This window comes from Episyrphus balteatus, chromosome 4 (assembly GCF_945859705.1).
Source record: "Episyrphus balteatus chromosome 4, idEpiBalt1.1, whole genome shotgun sequence".
Classification (NCBI taxonomy): Eukaryota; Metazoa; Arthropoda; class Insecta; order Diptera; family Syrphidae; genus Episyrphus; species Episyrphus balteatus.
Genome location: NC_079137.1, coordinates 48,495,237 through 48,513,012, shown reverse-complemented (window position 1 = coordinate 48,513,012; position 17,776 = coordinate 48,495,237). Strand labels below are relative to the sequence as shown.

Sequence of the window (17,776 nt, the reverse complement as noted above, 5' to 3'; positions counted from 1 at the left end):
ACATGAAAACAACAACGTAACGTAAGTAAATGTCAAAATGGTTATGAAAAAAAAAATGGCGAAAGCAGTGATGCGTTCTTTTATTCGACGATGTTAACTATTGTTAACAATAGTTAACTTTCATCGTTCTTAAATGAGAAAAAAGTTACAAAGTGTAACATCGTGACGTCACAACATCGTTCCTAAATCCAGTGTTGAAGTGTCAAATAGTTACATTTTGTTACTTTTTCCAACTCAGAGGTGCGTTCTTTTTCTAACAATAGTTAACTATTGTTAACTATCGTTAACTTTTGTCGTTCCTAAACTACAAAATAGTTACGATTTGTAACTATTTGACAGATGAACATCGTTCCTAAACTCGTTTTCAAGTGTCAAATAGTTAAAAATCGTAACTATTTCCAACTCACCTCCATGATATGAGTTGAACACTCATGAGATTGTTGATGTGTCAAAGTGAATGTTTTGTTTACAAAACAAACACAAACAATTTTTTTCTTTTGAAATAAGCGGAAAAAATGAAAATAAAAAGAGAGTTTTGTAATTTTTTGATGAAAGATAATTTATTTTGAATAAAAAACAATTTTTTTTCGTTATAATAATGGAAATAAAAGTATTCTCAAAAGAAATTTAGCTGGTGGTTTGACAATCTAACAATCTCTAACAATAGGTGTGTTTTTTTGTTTATCTATATAGATTTTGTGCAAAAAAACGACATCGAGATTTTTGAAATGCGTGTAAAAGTTTGGCAGCACCGAACAAACTTTATTAGCTGTCTGTCAAAAAGTTTGCTTTTGCTTTTTTATTTAAAAAATTAAAAGTTAATAAAACAAAAAGCTCTAATAAAAATGAGAGAAAAAACAAACAAAAAAAATCGAATTGTTCCTGTTTTACCTATGATGCCCAAGGAGATGACGAAGAGAGATCGCTGCCACACATCGACCACGGTTTCCATTCCAAACTACCACCAGGAATTGTACCACATAGTTTGTCCACTGGAAGGAAGGTGCATCAGCCATGACACCACTTGAACACAAAAAAAAAACCTGAAGAGAAAAATAGAGTAAGTGAATTTTTTCTCTCTTCTCTTTACATCAATTAACATTTGTGCTTTCAGAACGGAAGAACAAAAACAGATGATCATCTTGTCGGAGGATTTTTAAAGGTTTTTTTTACGCGCTGGACGTGTCATCGAAAGGGCTCTATTTGAGAATGTCGACATTTACACAGACTACATATTGGAGGTGGTGATAATGAAGAGTCAAACAATGAGAGGACACAGGTTGCCATTGAATTGAGCTTTCTACGAAGACCGATGGTCTAAAAATCGATGCATCACTGCAATGGATTGGTCAACACATTTTCCTAAACTGGTTGTTGCTTCATATCCAAATAATGAGGTTTGCAATTGTATTTTTTCTACGATTCTATCTTAAACCCACTTACTTTTTTAAGGAGAGTCCCAATGAACAAGATAGTATTGTAATGGCCTGGAACACAAAATATAAAAAACAAACACCCGAAGATGAATTCCATTGTCAGAGTGCCGTTATGTCAACATGCTTTGCTAAATTCAATCAGAATATTATACTCGGTGGAACGTATTCCGGTCAGATTGTATTATGGGATAATCGAGTGTAAAAGCGCACACCCATCCAGAGGACACCTCTAAGTGCAACTTCACATACGCATCCAGTGTACTGTTTGCAAATGGTTGGCACACAGAATGCAGACAATATCGATCTCATCCGATGGCCGCAAGATACACTGAAATTGCAGCAACGGCAATCACTTGCATGTCCTTTCTATCTAATGAGATTTACAATCTGGTTATGGGTAGTGAAGATGGCAGTGTTTATTATTGTAAAAGTTTTTTGTGATTTTACATTTGCTTATAAATAAATGGTTGTTTCTACTCAAGCTTATCGACATGGAATACGGTCGGGTGTGTCTGAAGTCTATGAGAAGCATTTGGGTCCTGTGACGGGAATATCAACTCATCCAAATCAATCTACACCAGATTTTGGTGATTCGTTACTTACATCGTCCATTGATTGGACAATTAAGTTATGGAGTCTTAGGTGAAATTTAATATCTACTCTAACGACCAATGTGTATAACATTTTTTGTATTTACTTGTAGAACACTTAACCATTATATTCATTTGAAGATAATTCACCCCGACTTGTTCGCTTCTGTCGACGGCAGTGGTCGCCTTGATTTATGGAATTTTAATCAGGATACCGAAGTGCCCTCAGCATCTGTGATTGTTTTTGTGATTGTATGATAATGAAAATAAGAAAAAAAATATTTATATTTAAATTAGTAACTACTTATAAAAAAAAAAATGTTAAATAAATATATAGTTACCTTGAATTTTGTCAAAAGCTGAGTATTTCTTTCTTTGATTACCTATGTTGTTTATTTCTAAAAATTAATACAAAGTTATGTGTTGAATTTTTTATGGAAACATTTTGTAAGTCCGATGTAAAAGAACAGTTCTGAGATTATGCAGTGAGGCGCGCACAAATTTGTATTTAATTTTCATATCGGATTGGAAACTGGTTAGATAAATCTTAATGAAAAAAAGCAAACCGGATTACGTTTTAAATTTGCAATTTTGGTTTATTGAACTTGCTATTTACAATTGCCTTAAAATAACTTATTTCTAAGACACATTTAAAATTTAATGGCACAAAGAGGTCTAACGTTAAATAATGGTTTGGGTTGGAAAATGTATTTTCCGTCGGCTTTTTTGGTCGTTTTAAAATACATTTTCCTACCCAAACTATTAAATACAAATTGGTCAACAAAATAAAAGTTATAAAATATAAAAAATATAATACATGGATAAACTTAATTTAAAAAGTCTGCTGTCTAGGTTGCCCTCGAGGTGCTCAGACCCGGATTTCAATTGTAGGGTTGGTTGTGTTGGGAATCCATTTGTATTGCTTTAATTCCTCCCGCTGCATAACTGTTTAGGAGGGGAAAGTAATTGCGAAGAAGATTCATGCAGATATCATTTTCTCGGGATCTCGATTAGGGCTTTAAACCCATTTCTAGAAGACATCTCCTACAGAAACAGGACGACATCAGTGCAGGCAGAGTACATCTGAAGAAGGAATAAGGAATATATCGAACCAAAAAAGGAGAATCAATAAAAATATTACCTGCAACCAATTGGGAAGCTAAATGATGCTTTGAAACAATTACCATTTTCAAGATGCCATTGTTTCCACACTTCACTTTACATGCACATGTCGTACAAGTTTGTAGGCAGTGAAGCGATCATCTTCTTAAATGGCTTTTCATCAACAGGTCTTGATTCTGATTCCATTTATGAGATTGTTTTTGTGGTGGGCATTCTAATGAGGCAATTGACTAACATCAAGAGCTTTGTTAACATTTATCCATGTTTATCGTCAAAGAATAGACGTTTTCGCAAACGACCTGGCATTCCAAGAGCATTTTACATTACATTTTGGCTGTGAGGGTTGAAGGTATCGACACGATTAAGACACAAGGGCACAGTACACAGAATTCTTCTTTTGTGAAATAATTCCTAGAAAAAAAGATAAATATGCTAGCTCATTGTAAGAATAAATTGATTTACTTTCCATCTCCTTTTCAGGTTTTTTTCTTTAATTTTGCGGAAGATATCGCACTCTTGCAAAAACGCGAATCCTAAAATTATTAAATTAAATTAAAAAAAAACAAAGTTTATGGTACAATTTTCATCTTTTTCCAAAAAATATGCTTATATGTACTTATGTACATTGATTTGTGTTGTTTGTTATTCTTAATTGAATTCAATTTTAAATATTAAATTTTTTTGTCATATATCTGTCAACTGCAGCTGTCGCTTAATGGAATCTGACATTTAATAAGTGTTATGTACATTGGCAGCACTGTTTTCTATCGAGAGAAAGTAAAATCTGGATAATTATCTGGATTTTTCAAAAATCTATACAGATAAAGTTTTTGTTGTAATTAACACGTAAATTGTTTTGATTTCAAATATCTCGATGTCGTTTTTTTGCACAAAATCTATATAGATAAACAAAAAAACACACCTAATAGGGGGGTTCACATTGACTAACTTACCGGACAGACCAGCCGCCGTTTGGTCTGATCTGATGCTGTTTTGATAGTGTGAACACCCATCCGACGACCTGTCCGGTTTGCCGGATGGTTTTCAAAAAATTTTGATTTTTTGGTGGTCGGACGGACATGTTAGTCAATTGAACGACATGTCTGTCCGGCAGACAGTGATAATCCATTCTCTCTAATTTGAGAACAGAATAGTGTAAAGATATATTAAAAATAAGCTGAAAAATGGGTTTTGATGAAAATTGTCTGATGAGTGTGAACGAAAAATATAATTCGGCCATCAGGCTAAATGACAATCGGTCTGTCCGGTAAGTTGGTCAATGTGAACCCCCCTAATAAATCGTTCCTAAATGATTTGTAAAAAATCCAACGATTTCTAACAATGACACTTCAACAATAATTCTTGACATAACAACGATCGTTGACTATTGTTAGAAAAAGAACGCACCTCAGCTTCTGGACTTGAGTTTCAATGTTAATTTGTCAAACACAACTAAATGGGGAAGAGAGGGGATGATGTGAGAAGAGAATTTCTTGTTTGTTTCCATATTTGAAATTATTGAATGCATATTTTTGTTTCAATTTGCTTAGAATTCAATTAAAAAGAATTATTTCAGTACCAAATTAATTTTTTCTTGTTTATTCATTCATAAAATTAATCTCAAAAATTTTTCTTTTGACAGATCAACAAAATGTAACATTTAGTCGTTCCTAAATCAAAGTTAACATTTTGTAACAAAATGTAACAAAAACAAATACAACGATTTTTTTGACATAACAACAATAGTTAACATTGTTCAATAAAAGAACGGACCACAGCTGTTGTAAACGGCCGCGTTCGGAAGTATATTATAAACATGGGTGTGTTCTGATATTAAACGAGTTCATTCATTTATAGTACTTTTTAGTACTTGTGAATGAATTCAAACACATTTTTGAAGTTATACTTCTTTTGGGTTGTTGGTTTATGAAAATTAACTGTTTGAAAAGAAATGCTAAAGGCATTAACAAGTAGCACCATCTAGTGCTCATAATTTTAAAACAGTTTTGTTATGGTATGAATCTACTGTACAAATTCTGACACATTTATTATTTATACAAAGTTTACACCGTTTCATGAATACCCCTATTGTTACCGACTTTAAAAAATACCCATTTCACAGAATATGAATTAAAAAAAAAAAACAGCAATAAAAGGTCTGTGTGGGTACTGCCTAAAACAGAAATATTTCTGCTTTTGTCAAAAATAATGTAAAAAACTACACCATTCCAGAGTACCCAAACAGGACTTGGGCTAAAAATGTTGAAAAAAGAAAAATATTTCTGTTTTTAGGCAGTACCCAAACAGACCCAAAATGGACAAAAACACATCATAAATCTGAACTTGCCCATTTTCTTATCAGCTTACTGTCACACTGACAGTCTGGACAGTTTCATTTACGAACGCTGTTTTTCTTAATTCAGAAAAAAAAGAAAACAAAAGATCGATTTCTGAAAAATATTTATTAAATTTATCGTCTTCTCAATAAAATAAACATATAAAAACCTCTTCTTAAGAAGAAATAAAAAGAATTCATTCTCTTGTTCGGTGTTGAAGCTCACAAAATTCTAAGGATGTTGAAACTAGATTGATTAAGGTGGGCATAAAACACTAGAACAAAAGTTAAATAATGGTTGTTTTCCCATCGTTTTACTTTTTTACAAATTGTATTAATTCAAAGATTATTTCCTTATCTCCAGCATATAGAGTATTACCATGTAAAACAAAATCAAAGCCAACATAAATCAAAGACCAGAAATAATCAATTGCAAAACAGAGTGTCCAGTCCACTCCACCTAATTAACAGGAAAGAATAGATAATTCTTTTCTATGGATACGATTCGTGTTAACAAATTGGGCAACGGACAACAACAAATAACAACAAAAATGGAACAACTATCGGGTGTTATGATAATAATCATTATCGGTGGAGGAGTCTTGACTTTTGTTATGTTGTTTATATTTGCTAAAAGACAAATAATGCGTTTTACATTGAGATCAAGACGTGGTCCTCATGTTCCAGTAGGCAATGATGCCAAAAAGGTTATTCTATAGTTCTTATATTGTATTGTACCTATTAGATTTATCGGTTATAAAGTTTATCTTATCCCTACTATTCTCACCTTATCACTTCCACTAATCCCTTTATCCACTCCTACTATTGACTTTCCCTTCATTTTCGCTGGGCCTGTATCTTGCTAATATATGTTCCCATTTCTCTTTTTCACCCTAAAAAACTGTACACACTTCCTTCTCACCTCCAGTATCATCTTGTTCTCACCTCATTACTTATCCTGATTCTTGCTATCGTCCTCGTGAAGGTCTCCCCCGCCCATCACAATGAAATGTCTTTCTGTTATCTCCTCTAAACATTCTCTTGCTTTTCGGCTTCCTTTTCCACCCGCTAGTTTTTCTTCAAACTTATCACGAATTTCATTCGTATCGGAAATTTGCTACGATTCCTGAAAAATCAATCACGGAATACGTTCGTAGTGGAAAATTTCATACAAATCGCCTTAACGATCGGATTCTGTGATTGTTTTTTTTTTTCGAGAATCGAAGAAAATTTAAGATGCGAAAGGAATTCGTGATAAGGCCGATTATCTCATCTCTTTTTGTTTCCTCTCTCAACATGTATCCTTCAGTTTGCCATTCTAATTCTACCCTAGAGCTGTGTCAATCGCGATTGATTCGATCTTTTTGAATCGTTCACCAAAAAGCTAGAAGTGAGAGTTAGTGTTGCCAGAGCCGGCTACTTATCGCCAAACAGACTCCTTGAAGATTTCACTCGCTCCTTAAAATTTTGATTTCAGATTTATTGGAATTTGTCTCTTTTTATTTTTAACTTGGCGATTAAAGGCTCCTTTAAAATCCAAGCATTTTACAAAAAAAAAAAAAAAAAAAAACACCAACGATGTGAACAGAGACAACCAATATGCACACATTTTTCATTTTTATGTATTACAAATTTAATTGCACGCCCTTCAATGAGCATGAAAACCACAATATATCAACAAAATGAAATACAAATGAAATTATACTTGTTATCTACTTAGCAAAGGTTATCTGAAAATTTAAAAAAAAAATAAATCTTATAACAAACAAAATTTTGGAACATTTTTGAAAGTGGCTATTTTTGGCTCCAAAAACTTTCAAAATCGGGTCCTTGCCTTTAAAATATTCTGGCAATATTGATGACAGAAGGTAAAATAAATATTATCTAAATTCATTACCGCAAAATTTTAAACGATTTAGTAAATTGCTAAATCCAATTTCATAATATTCACTACTTAAATCCAATCTTAAATCCAATTTTTTAAATCCAATCTCGTTAAATCCAAACAAATTTAAACTGCTTTCTGGAGGTCTGTTTAACTTTATAAATCCAGATGTAAAATTAATTTTCACAGTGTTCAGTTGTTTTTTCACGTATTTTGTGAAGGAAAAATAAAGATAAATGCAAATTATACAAAATTTATTGAATAAACACATATTTTTTTTGAGTGAAACAAAAAATTAAATCCTTGGATTTATGAAATTCAGATTTAATGGATTGGATTTAAAATTAACTTAAATCCAAACTAAATCCAGAGTGAATAATATGGCCGTTAGTTAAAAATTCATATGCTTTTTGGCTTAGTAACTTACTAAAATGGCTTTACCAATTTACTAAATCGTTTAAAATTTTGTGCCATTGGCACCAACAGCATTTCCCTTTTGGTCGCACATATTTTCTTGTATTTCTTCTTTATATTTTAACATTCCCCATTGAATTTCTAACCAAAATAAAACAAAAACCTAAATATTTGAAAAAATTAACGATTGGAAAATTCACCAATAAATGGCTCGGTTTTAAGTGCAAAATTTAATAAGACTATCTTTCTACTTTAAAATAAACATAAGTAAATTAAAAAAAAAAATTTATTTGAAACCAAGAAGAAAAGAAACAAAAATTATTGAGAAAATGAACGATTGAAAAGAACAAATGATTAAACTGAATTTTTAGTTAATTTAAATTCAAAACTTTATAAGACTCGTATCTTATAGCATTTTCGTTTGGTCGTCCGGGACTCTCCGGAATTCTTCCGAACGATTCTGAAACTGTTCGTTTGGCACTCAATGACAGTTTTGATTCTGAAAAGAAGAGAAAATCGATTCCGAATTTTAAGGCAGAACCAAAACGAGAATCACGCACACATCTTCACACAAAAGACGTCAAAGTAATGAAGTGTTTTTGTTCATTATTCATTTCTGAAAATTAAGACTCTTTACTATGCCAAACTTTAAATTATATTAAAATAAATATTATTTGGTGATTCACAAATACAAAGAAACCCAAACTTCAGAATCAAAAAGAAGTATCCAAGTTTGTTCTATTGGCATTCCGGATCGGACAGTCCCGGACCGTTCTAAGAATTACCAAACGAAAACGCTATTACTTTGAAATAAATAAAAAAATGAGTTTATTTGAAACTAAATAGAAACCTCAATAATTGAAAAAATGAACGATTGAAAAGAACGAATCATTAAAATTAACGACATATAAAGGATTGAATCTTCAAAAACGAACGATTAACACAGCTCTCTTCTACCCCAATCGTCCATTTGAGATACCTCTGATGCACCCTTTCCATTTCTTGTCTCTCCTCCATCCTTATACTTCAGCCCCATACCCCATCACCGTCCACACCATGGTGTCGAAAAGCCACATCTTCTCGAATTTCCTTCTTCCAATCCCCCATTTCTCCGCTGCTGTTTTTTTTACTCTATCCTTTACTATATGTTCCTCCTGCCCACCATACCATAATTCTTGTAAATTTTCGAAACGAAACAAATTTTTTTTTTAGGGAATTCGACGTGAGATAGAACGTCGTCTCGACTGTATACAAAAAATCGCTCATGAACCTAAACTTTTGTGGGACGATGACAAATATATTCTCAAGCCAGATCAACCATTACCACCATATTACTATCGCATGAAGGCGGTTGATGATATCAAAATTCTGGGTGGGTTTTACTAATTTATGCTTCTCTACCATAAGTTTTAAATAATTTCCTTTTTTTTGTAGAAAAAGAAATAGCTAGATGCGATGGAAGTGTCCGCCATCCCTACGACAGTTTGAGAGCTTTCCTTCTAACGACCCTTGCCTCGACATCTCTTAATGGATCTGGACAACGATTGATCCATCAATTTTGCGATATGTACGAACATGCTCGTCACGATCCCAATGATTTCGGAAGTGAAGAATATGAAGCCTACCATCGACTTTTATTAAAGCTTCTCGATGCGTAAGATATACCTAAATCAACCTAACCTTAACCCAATTCGAAATGTTTTTTTATGTTTTTATATGTTCTTCCCTTCCAGTGCAAAACAATTGAAATCCTTTTCAAATAGTCGCAAAACTTCACCCTCCCGCACACCAAAAAAACAAACTAAAATGCATTCCCTCTTAGATCCATCCCGTTTGCGTCCACCTCCACTCAACACGGATCCTAATTCACCAGTAGTTGTTGGAGGCAGCGAACTAAGTGGTCAACATTCTAAAGTAAATCTAACATTAGGCCTACAATCACATCATATTCAAGATCAAGACCAAGAACGAGAAAATGTACGCAATCGGATTAAGAATGTTCCAACCAGTGGCAGTGGTAGTGGAGGGGATGAAAATGAAATTCTTAGCGTCAGCGTATCAACGTATCATGATAATAGTTCAAGTGTTGTATGATTACGATTGCGGGAGATTTTACAACGTATCTCCTTATCATCATCATCTACAACTTCATCTTGGATACCAAAGTGAAGAATATGTTTTTTTTTTTTTAATTTTTTATTTATTCGAATAAATTTGTGCTGCAAAAGTTGAAGAGGATGATGTAGAATTAATTCAAATTGTCGGACCGATCGATATAATTGTAAGGCCATATCTACGTTAAGGCTTATAAATATCTTTAAATAATATATATACTAAAATAAATATAAACTACCTTTATGATATTAAACTTAGAACTTGATCAAAAGAAATCTCTTTTAAATTAATTCGTTATTGGTTTTAGGTTGCATTTCTTAAGCGGACAAAGGGTGCCCTTATACGTTTATAAATTTTCACTTTTCGATCCAATGTTGTTAAAGCTTAAAGCTGTATCCAAGTTTAGGAGATAGAGGGGCCTCCAAAAAAATTTTGATACACAGGGTCCCCAAAGAGCCTGAATAATCAATCTTTGGGTTAAGTTAGTATTCGGCTGATAAATTGAGCCAAGATGAAAATTTCCAATAATCGACAGTGATTTTCATATGACAAATTTATTTATTTTTCTACATAATTTTTTTGGACCCAGACACACTTGGTCCAGCGTTTATCCAACTAGATTGCTTTTTCCCGGAAGTAAGAGTCTGGAAGGCTTTCAAAATATTGATTTAAGGCTCTTTCCATCTCTTCATTGGACCAGAATCGCTTTAGAGATACAATTTTCCATGTTCGGGAATCGGGAAGAGAGAGCAGAAGCGTTTGCTCTTCATCCATGCATTTTCTGCAAAAATCGTTAAAAAAAACGCTGTGTCTTGTGCTGTATTTTACTATAATACCATATAACAAAAAACGTTTTTGGTAAATTTGTCTGTCCATCTTTTGTTCTCTAAATGGCTTCTTTTTTAACGGAATTCCAAATAGGAGGAGGTTATCAATTCTTCTGTTCTTTAATTTTTTTAATTTTTGTTACCTCTTAACTTTGATTTGGCATTGGGTGAACCAATTTTTATAATTCTGGCCAGTTCGACTGTTTCACAGTTTACTGGAATATCTCTACGTCCCGTCACCCAAAAGAGATAAATACTAAACTAGTGCCCAACTATGTTATTCGATTCTACAAAAAATGTGTTCGAATTCGCAAAAGATTATTCTGTAAAAAATAAAATTGTACAGCTCTAGTCATGTCAAATCTTTTATTGGGTTTTATTTGGAAGATTTAGATTCGTATTATTCATTTAAGATACGCAGTTTGACTAAGAAGTACAATTGAAATTAACTTTCGAACAGATAATAGGGTCCCTTCCGTCTCTAAGAGAGATGATCGACCGCTTCGGTCAGTAACTGAGTTTGTAAAAACAGTGTCCAATTGTTTGAGTAGCTTATTCAGAGAAATTGCGTGAGTTATCCATATTCAAAGCTTATTGCGTATTTTATTCAAACAAAAGTTACACAATAAATCCAGAAAGAAAAAGAACACAATTATAACTTTACACAAAATATTATTAAAGCGGTCCAAGCATTGGTTTTCGGCCTGGCCATGCTTCCTTGGCGTATTTTTTCTTTTGAGGTTCATTGCTGTTCTCCAGCACTGAATGATCTTCATAGCGTTGCACTAAAATCGAAATAAGAATTAGAATTTAAAACTCTAATATAAATACTAAACAAATAAATACCATTTCCTCCAGATGGAAAGGGTAGTTTTCCTTTAGAAATCGCTGGTTCAGCAATGGTAGGTGTTACATCTGGAGCTGGATTTGGTAGCAATAGACCTAATTTCGTACCCATTGCAATTGGTGTTATGTCAAAGTCATTTCCGGCATTCAAACGATTCGAACTCTGATCGTGAGCCTCGGGAAGATCTTGATAAAGTTGTGGTGTACTTGATGTCGGATGCATGTGTTTCATATCATTTGAATTCATATGATTGACATGACTTGCAGATATTCCTATTTGATTGGGTTCGAAGCGCATACGTTTGCTTGGCACAACCGTCGTTTGAACAAGATTACGAAAACGACCAACATTTGGATCAACATCTTCGGGATTGATGATGATTTCTTCTTCATTAAAAGTAACGCTGCGACGTTTTCTTTGAGATTTATTTGCACTCTAAAGAAAAATGTTACATTAATACTGATATTTTTATTGCATTCGTATTACCTTCCGAAGACTGTCGTCAGTGATGCCCAGCATAGATATTCTTCGATTGTGAGCAGTGTTATATTCGGTAAGGTTCTAAAATGTTGTATTTTTTTAAGTTCGTTATTAAATTACACTGTAATTAATTCTTACGTCTAATTCCGTTTGACTTTCAGGCAAGCCCAGCAAAGCTCCATCACTAGATTCATTCAGTGGAAGATCTTCAATAATACTAGACCTGTGACCGGCAGATGGTCTTTCTCTAAGAATATATTGTCGCGTTGATGCTCCAAAATGAAACGTCATTTTTATTTGTAGTTGCGTTGGTTTATTCGGTTCCAAACGCAATGTTCCGATATATGTGCCATGAGCTTGAAAATAATTCATATATGAGTTGTATATTAGGAACAAGGAAAAATACATTTTTGTTTACTTCTTTATCAATATTTTAAATTGAACTTTGGTGATAAACTTGAATAATATTATTTATTCGCGATGTAAAAGCTAAATATTGTTAACATAGAAATATCTTTGATGCTAAATTTTGGTCTGAAGGTGTAAAAGTAAAAGCTTTTGAACACCGTCCAAAAAACGGAAAGACCCCAAAAACTTATTTTCAGACTTCCAGTAAGGTTTCCACATACTCTAAATGAAGAGCAGCATTGCATTGATAAACAACAATTTTCCTGCTATTACCAAAATATTGGTAGCATGCGACTGTTCTTAAGATTTGATCACTAACCGAAACTTGTATATGTGATGGCATTCTCACAACTGAAATTTTCGATTCAAGTTTCAACGTTTTCCTGAAAGACCGCCATTTACCTAACACGATTGTTGTGGTGGAGGAAATAATTTTGGAACAACAAATTGAGCCTGGTGATGGTTTTATAAAACCGAAACGCTTCGCAAATATTTTTAATAAAATTGACAAGTTTTTAATAGAAAAAATTTAAAAAAAAAACAACATTTTAAAATATTCTTTTTATTTTATTTACACAGGTCACAGGGTGTCAAACAGTCACCGCCCCAAATGAAAACCATGAATATCTGAGGTCATTTTGAGTAAAAAAAACTTAAGTGGAAATTTTCTCGTTTTCGTCCCGTTTTCGAGTTATGACGGTTTTTATGATTTTTGCTCTCTTTTCCTTTAACTGACTTTATCTATGCCAAACTACGTCTGATTCGAAAGATTTTTTTTAAACCAATCAGAATTTATTACAGTTTTAGTTTGTCTCAAAACTTGTTTTTCTGCGGACAACCTTTACACTTTCATATTATTAAAACAAACCAAAAACACGTAAATGAGTATTGATTTTTTTTGCATTTATTATTAAAGCCGTTGATTTTCTTTAAAAAAAATAAGTTTTTTTTTTCGTAAAAAATACCTCTGAAAGTAATTTTAAAAAAATAGACAAACTGAGTGAATTCAAAAAAAATAATTTTTGAATACAAAATTAATTTAAATTAGGGCCAATTTTTCAATAGTCAGTTAAACAGTCAGTTAGTACTTATTCCTAAGGATAGAGAAAAAATCAATTTTTCAAGAGGCAGATATAGCTTATTCCTAAGAATAAAACTATCTGCTTCTTTCAGAGACGAATAAAAATTATTCTAAGGAATAATCTCAACAAAAATATTGTGTCAGTTGTCAAAGCTGTTTTGAAAGAATTTTGAAAAAAAATACAGTGGATTACAAGAAAATAAAAACAATCATGAATAAAAATGACGTTTAATTTTAAATATTTTTGAATTTGACAATTTTTTTGTTATTCTGTAGAATAAATTATTCTTGATTGAAAAATTCAATGTTTTTATCTGATTGTTTAAGAGCCTAATAACTTTATTCGTCGAACAGTTAACTGACTGTTTATTAGAAGATTGAAAAATTGGCTCTTAATTAAATATTTTTCCGAGCTTTAGAGCCCCCGCACACTACAGACTTTCTATCGGCAGATAGTTTAGTCGGGTTGGGCTCCTAGTGTGCGCACAGGCAGGCGACTAAATAGTCGGCTGGGTATGAAATATTTTAGTTTGAAGGCAATTGTGTAGCAAAACAAACTTTTTTTTCGATCAAACAAACTTTTTGATCGGCCGATACTTAATCGTTGTAGTGTGCGCACTCTCATACATTTTCATTCTGATTAAGAGACCGACTAAACTGTGGGCCGATAGAAAGTTTGTAGTGTGCGGGGGCTCTTAAGGCTTGGCCACACCGGAGGGTATGCGGTAGCGATACGGGTAGCGGTAACGATATTTGTATTAAAAAAATTCCACACCTGAACGTTGATGTGTCAGTTTGGAATTTTTTTCATACAAGTACCCTCACCGCTACCCGTACCGCTACCGCATACCCCCCAGTGTGGCCAAGCCTTTATCTATTTGTTCTTTTCTTAACCACAATAGCAGAAAAAAAAAAGCCGTCGACCGACTCAGTTGGTATTACCATGTTCAAAGGAGAAATCCTGAGAACCCCGTCAAAAAAGCAATATACGACGTTCCAATACGACAGCGAAGGGAAAAGGAAGGTAGAACTAAAAACTCTTGGTACAAGCAAATGCATTCTATCAGTTGTTCTCAGAAATTGAACAATACAAAACCGGGAGGCTTGCCGCCGATTTATGAGGTCAACCCGGCGAACCCCGCGAATGATCACTAGTTTGAAGCATATTCGTGGTCATAACAGCGCAAAATTAATTTATTAGTTAAAGGAAGAAGAACAACTATATCGCACCCTCAGTGCAAAAGAGCGAGAACTCAAAAAAGTTCATTTCGAGAAAACGCTTCTGCAAAATACATACTGACTCTAAACTTTCCCCTATAACTTTCCATGGGACAGCAATTTCCATAATGTCAAAGCTCTATTACAAGAACCATTATGTTTATTTTGTAGTTTTAATAAATTTATTTTTTAAAATTGTTTAAATTAGGAAAGAGTTTGACTTTTAATATAGTAGGAATTGGATAAAAACAGACATAATCTTTCGAATTTTTCGTTTACGTTAACAACAAGCCCTTCAAAAGAAAGGTAATTTAAAAAGCAACATTTCCTCATCATTATCTCAAAAATGTCATTTTTTGACTTATCGCTCTTTTGCACTGAGGGTGCGATATAACTGTAACCCCTAAGGTCTTTTAAATGCAAAATGCACCGCACTATTTGAAAGAAATAGAAAAATAGGAAAGTTTTTATTTTTTTTTTTTTTTTGGTACAGTAAATTTAGAAATAAGATGATTTTTATCTCATAAAACTCCACGGGTGGCGTCCAGTTGAAGCTGGGGTGGAATCGGCTAAGGTGATTGTTGATCATCACAATAAGTAATTTTGCTCCACGTCAGGTGATTATCAAAGTGACGATCACCTTTTTGTTATGGTTTGTGGGTGACAGCTATTTAGGTGTCACTTTCACTTTCTATTTTTATTGAAATCCTCAAAGGCGAACTACATTATATTCTAAACTTATACGAAAATTTTAATTCGTTGAGGAAAATAATGGTTTATTGTGAAAAAATAAAGAATATTTAAATATTTATTAAGAAATAAAAAAAGAAAATTGGGCACCGGTAGGGATCCAACCTCGGTTTCCAGCGTGTGAGTCGAATACTCATCGAAATCTCTGCACTTGTAGGGTTTTGCTGATCACTTTACTCAGAGCAAAGAATAGGTTATGGTCAAAAGTGACAATCAAAAAGGTGACAATCAACTATCACCTTAGCCGATTCCACCCCCGGGGATAAAATTAATTAGAGTGGGGCACGAACCCACACCTCTAGGTCAGCAGTCAAGCAATACATCCACTGCACCATTGGCGCAGCAGCTCAATAATCAATCACAGTTCCATAATATCAAAATGCCGTTAAACCCTAACTCCTGATAACATGATATTAGCTGTTTTTTTTTTTTGCATTTCTATTTGTATTCGCAGTTGGTGTTTAAATTATGTTTTTCAAAATAGGCGGTATCAACCTCTATGGCCCGTATGCATAAAAAATAGTAAATACTAGCAAATTGAAATTATAATAAGTATAAACTAGGTTTGATATGCAAAAAATGTGGATAAAAAAAGTTCATACTTTACAATTTTTCCAGTAAAAGCATTTACTATTTTTTATGCATATCACCCTATGTATAAATACATTATACATATGAATATCCAGAACTGTAACTATCATCGATTCGGAAATCGCAGTTTATAGCAGGGTTTTCCTGCGATCAAAGGCAGCTATAAATGGTTAAAAAAGTTCAAGCTGAGTGCTATGTACATTACATATCTTATATTTTTCTGTAAGCTCTGCGCATGGACGATGTAGCTGCAGTTTCAACTATAAGCCTGGCTAAGTAGAAGATTGCTACTAGCTTCTACAAACTGATCTAGTTTTAGCTTAAATATACCTAGCATCTATAGCTTGTAATCAAATTTAATTAAGCATTAAATGCTTACAAAATGTGCAATATCAAAACCTAAGTAAATTTTCATATTTCTATACTTACTTGATCCCAAATCAACTAAATAGGCTATATTCAAGTGTTTGTGATACACAAACGCTGCATGTACTCGAGAGCATGATGCATGGTCAATACAAAAATCATTCATTTGAGCATTACGTCCAAATAAATAGCATTTCTTTTCGTCAACCATTAGCTTTTGAACTAATTTCTCATCTTTTAAAACATCTAAATGCAATCCAGTTGGTGGCTTCCCGGCCCTAGATAAAAAAAAATAGATACAATTTTTAGCAAGTTTATAAAGATAGTATTGTTTTGCTTATAACAAACCAACTAGGAATTTCATAGCTGCTTGCCATTTCTTTTATTTAAAAAAGATTTAACTCGTTTATGTAAATAATTTTATTTTATTTTTCATTTATTTCGATGAAACTCGAAAATAATAAACAAATTATTGTTCTTTTTATTTGGCAGGATGCATTTTGAAAAAAATGACATTTCACATGACAGATGACAGTTTGGGTGAGATGATTTGAGTAGTGTTCTCAGGATGGGGGAATTTGTTTTGCTTTTTTTTTTAAATAATTCCCAAACTGCAAAGAATACCTTTTTAAAGACTTGACCACACCGGAACCCAACTAACATTTCAGCTTCGGTAAAGGTATTATAGAATCAACATTTCACCTTCTTTTAACTTTAGTAAGGTTGTTAGTCATGGAAAAAGGAGAACGTTATAGAAGTTGGACCCTTTATAACAATGTACTTATAAGGTCTATAAGAAGCTTAAACGAAGCTTTACCGAGATTTAACAGATAGCTTCGGAAGAGCTTGTATAGTTGTTTCGTTCAAATTGTAAAGAAATTATAAAAACTGGCCTTAGGGCCAGTTGTACAAATATTTATATAATAGGGGTATTAACGATCCGGTGTAACAAAAAGGTGTAAAAATGCAAAATTTTGTTTTCTACTACTACAACTACAATAGACAAATTTTGCACCATTGTATTTTATTTTTGCAATAGGGTTGGGGTATAGCAAAAGTGTAAAAGTGTAAAAAAATTTTAGTCTGTAGGGGTATTCACGATCCGATGCAACTGGTCTAGTATCATTGCAAAAGTGCAAAAGTGTAAAATCTTACAACACTACAACAACAAAATATATGGATTGAAATTTTACAATGGTCTTGCACTTTTGCTATACCCTAACCCTTTTGCAAAATAAAAATACAATGGAGTAAGATTATTTTTGACAGATGGCAGCTCACCGTCGCGTCGCCCATGATAAACAGTTTGTC

At 33.1% G+C, this 17,776-nt stretch overlaps 3 protein-coding genes and 1 long non-coding RNA gene across 8 annotated transcripts; 2 read left to right on the top strand and 2 right to left on the bottom strand.

Annotated features, from left to right (window-relative positions):
- The first annotated feature begins 732 nt into the window (after positions 1–732).
- LOC129919471 (cytoplasmic dynein 1 intermediate chain-like) lies at positions 733–2,373 on the top strand. Of its 2 annotated transcripts, XR_008773074.1 has the most exons (5): positions 733–1,060; positions 1,115–1,397; positions 1,453–1,860; positions 1,919–2,078; positions 2,140–2,373. XR_008773074.1 is itself a non-coding variant. In XM_056000354.1 (2 exons), the coding sequence occupies exons 1-2, from the start codon at positions 1,900–1,902 to the stop codon at positions 2,282–2,284; spliced, it is 324 nt and encodes a 107-aa protein (XP_055856329.1). In that variant the 5' UTR covers positions 1,868–1,899; the 3' UTR covers positions 2,285–2,373. The 2 variants fall into 2 exon arrangements, 1 of the variants encoding a protein (XP_055856329.1); XM_056000354.1 differs by lacking the exons at positions 733–1,060; positions 1,115–1,397; positions 1,453–1,860 and having other exon boundaries at positions 1,868–2,078.
- Positions 2,374–2,596: 223 nt separating this feature from the next.
- On the bottom strand, positions 2,597–3,982 carry LOC129919472 (uncharacterized). Of its 2 annotated transcripts, XR_008773076.1 has the most exons (4): positions 3,773–3,982; positions 3,611–3,681; positions 3,168–3,559; positions 2,597–3,109 (listed from the first exon to the last, which is right to left on the bottom strand). It is a non-coding gene; the product is annotated as an uncharacterized LOC129919472 (long non-coding RNA). The 2 variants fall into 2 exon arrangements; XR_008773075.1 differs by having other exon boundaries at positions 3,611–3,977.
- Positions 3,983–5,553: 1,571 nt separating this feature from the next.
- On the top strand, positions 5,554–10,172 carry LOC129919623 (protein C1orf43 homolog). 3 transcript variants are annotated; one of them, XM_056000568.1, is made up of 5 exons: positions 5,554–5,744; positions 5,855–6,190; positions 8,995–9,154; positions 9,217–9,436; positions 9,516–10,172. In XM_056000568.1, the coding sequence occupies exons 2-5, from the start codon at positions 5,978–5,980 to the stop codon at positions 9,874–9,876; spliced, it is 954 nt and encodes a 317-aa protein (XP_055856543.1). In that variant the 5' UTR covers positions 5,554–5,744; positions 5,855–5,977; the 3' UTR covers positions 9,877–10,172. The 3 variants fall into 3 exon arrangements, with proteins under 3 accessions (XP_055856543.1, XP_055856542.1, XP_055856544.1); XM_056000567.1 differs by having other exon boundaries at positions 5,848–6,190; XM_056000569.1 differs by having other exon boundaries at positions 5,554–5,780.
- A 1,126-nt stretch (positions 10,173–11,298) lies between these two features.
- Positions 11,299–16,985, bottom strand: LOC129919557 (nuclear inhibitor of protein phosphatase 1). Its single transcript, XM_056000479.1, has 6 exons — positions 16,814–16,985; positions 16,529–16,743; positions 12,190–12,407; positions 12,058–12,132; positions 11,571–12,006; positions 11,299–11,509 (listed from the first exon to the last, which is right to left on the bottom strand). Exons 1-6 carry the CDS (start codon positions 16,840–16,842, stop codon positions 11,400–11,402), a joined length of 1,083 nt encoding a protein of 360 aa, XP_055856454.1. The 5' UTR covers positions 16,843–16,985; the 3' UTR covers positions 11,299–11,399.
- Positions 16,986–17,776: the final 791 nt, after the last annotated feature.

What these genes read in the sequence shown, in the direction of transcription:
- LOC129919557 (XM_056000479.1), bottom strand. Translation starts at nt 16,842, where the DNA reads ATGGCAAGCAGCTATGAAATTCCTAGTTG. An exon ending in TTTAGTTGATTTGGGATCAA is followed by an intron (nt 12,408 to 16,528) that starts GTAAGTATAGAA and finishes ATTATTTTCAAG; the next exon opens with CTCATGGCACATATATCGGA. An exon ending in AAAGTCAAACGGAATTAGAC is followed by an intron (nt 12,133 to 12,189) that starts GTAAGAATTAAT and finishes ACAACATTTTAG; the next exon opens with AACCTTACCGAATATAACAC.
- LOC129919623 (XM_056000568.1), top strand. Translation starts at nt 5,978, where the DNA reads ATGGATACGATTCGTGTTAACAAATTGGGCAACGGACAACAACAAATA. An exon ending in TGATGATATCAAAATTCTGG is followed by an intron (nt 9,155 to 9,216) that starts GTGGGTTTTACT and finishes TTTTTTTTGTAG; the next exon opens with AAAAAGAAATAGCTAGATGC. An exon ending in TTATTAAAGCTTCTCGATGC is followed by an intron (nt 9,437 to 9,515) that starts GTAAGATATACC and finishes CTTCCCTTCCAG; the next exon opens with TGCAAAACAATTGAAATCCT.
- LOC129919471 (XM_056000354.1), top strand. Translation starts at nt 1,900, where the DNA reads ATGGTTGTTTCTACTCAAGCTTATCGACATGGAATACGGTCGGGTGTG. An exon ending in ATTAAGTTATGGAGTCTTAG is followed by an intron (nt 2,079 to 2,139) that starts GTGAAATTTAAT and finishes ATTTACTTGTAG; the next exon opens with AACACTTAACCATTATATTC.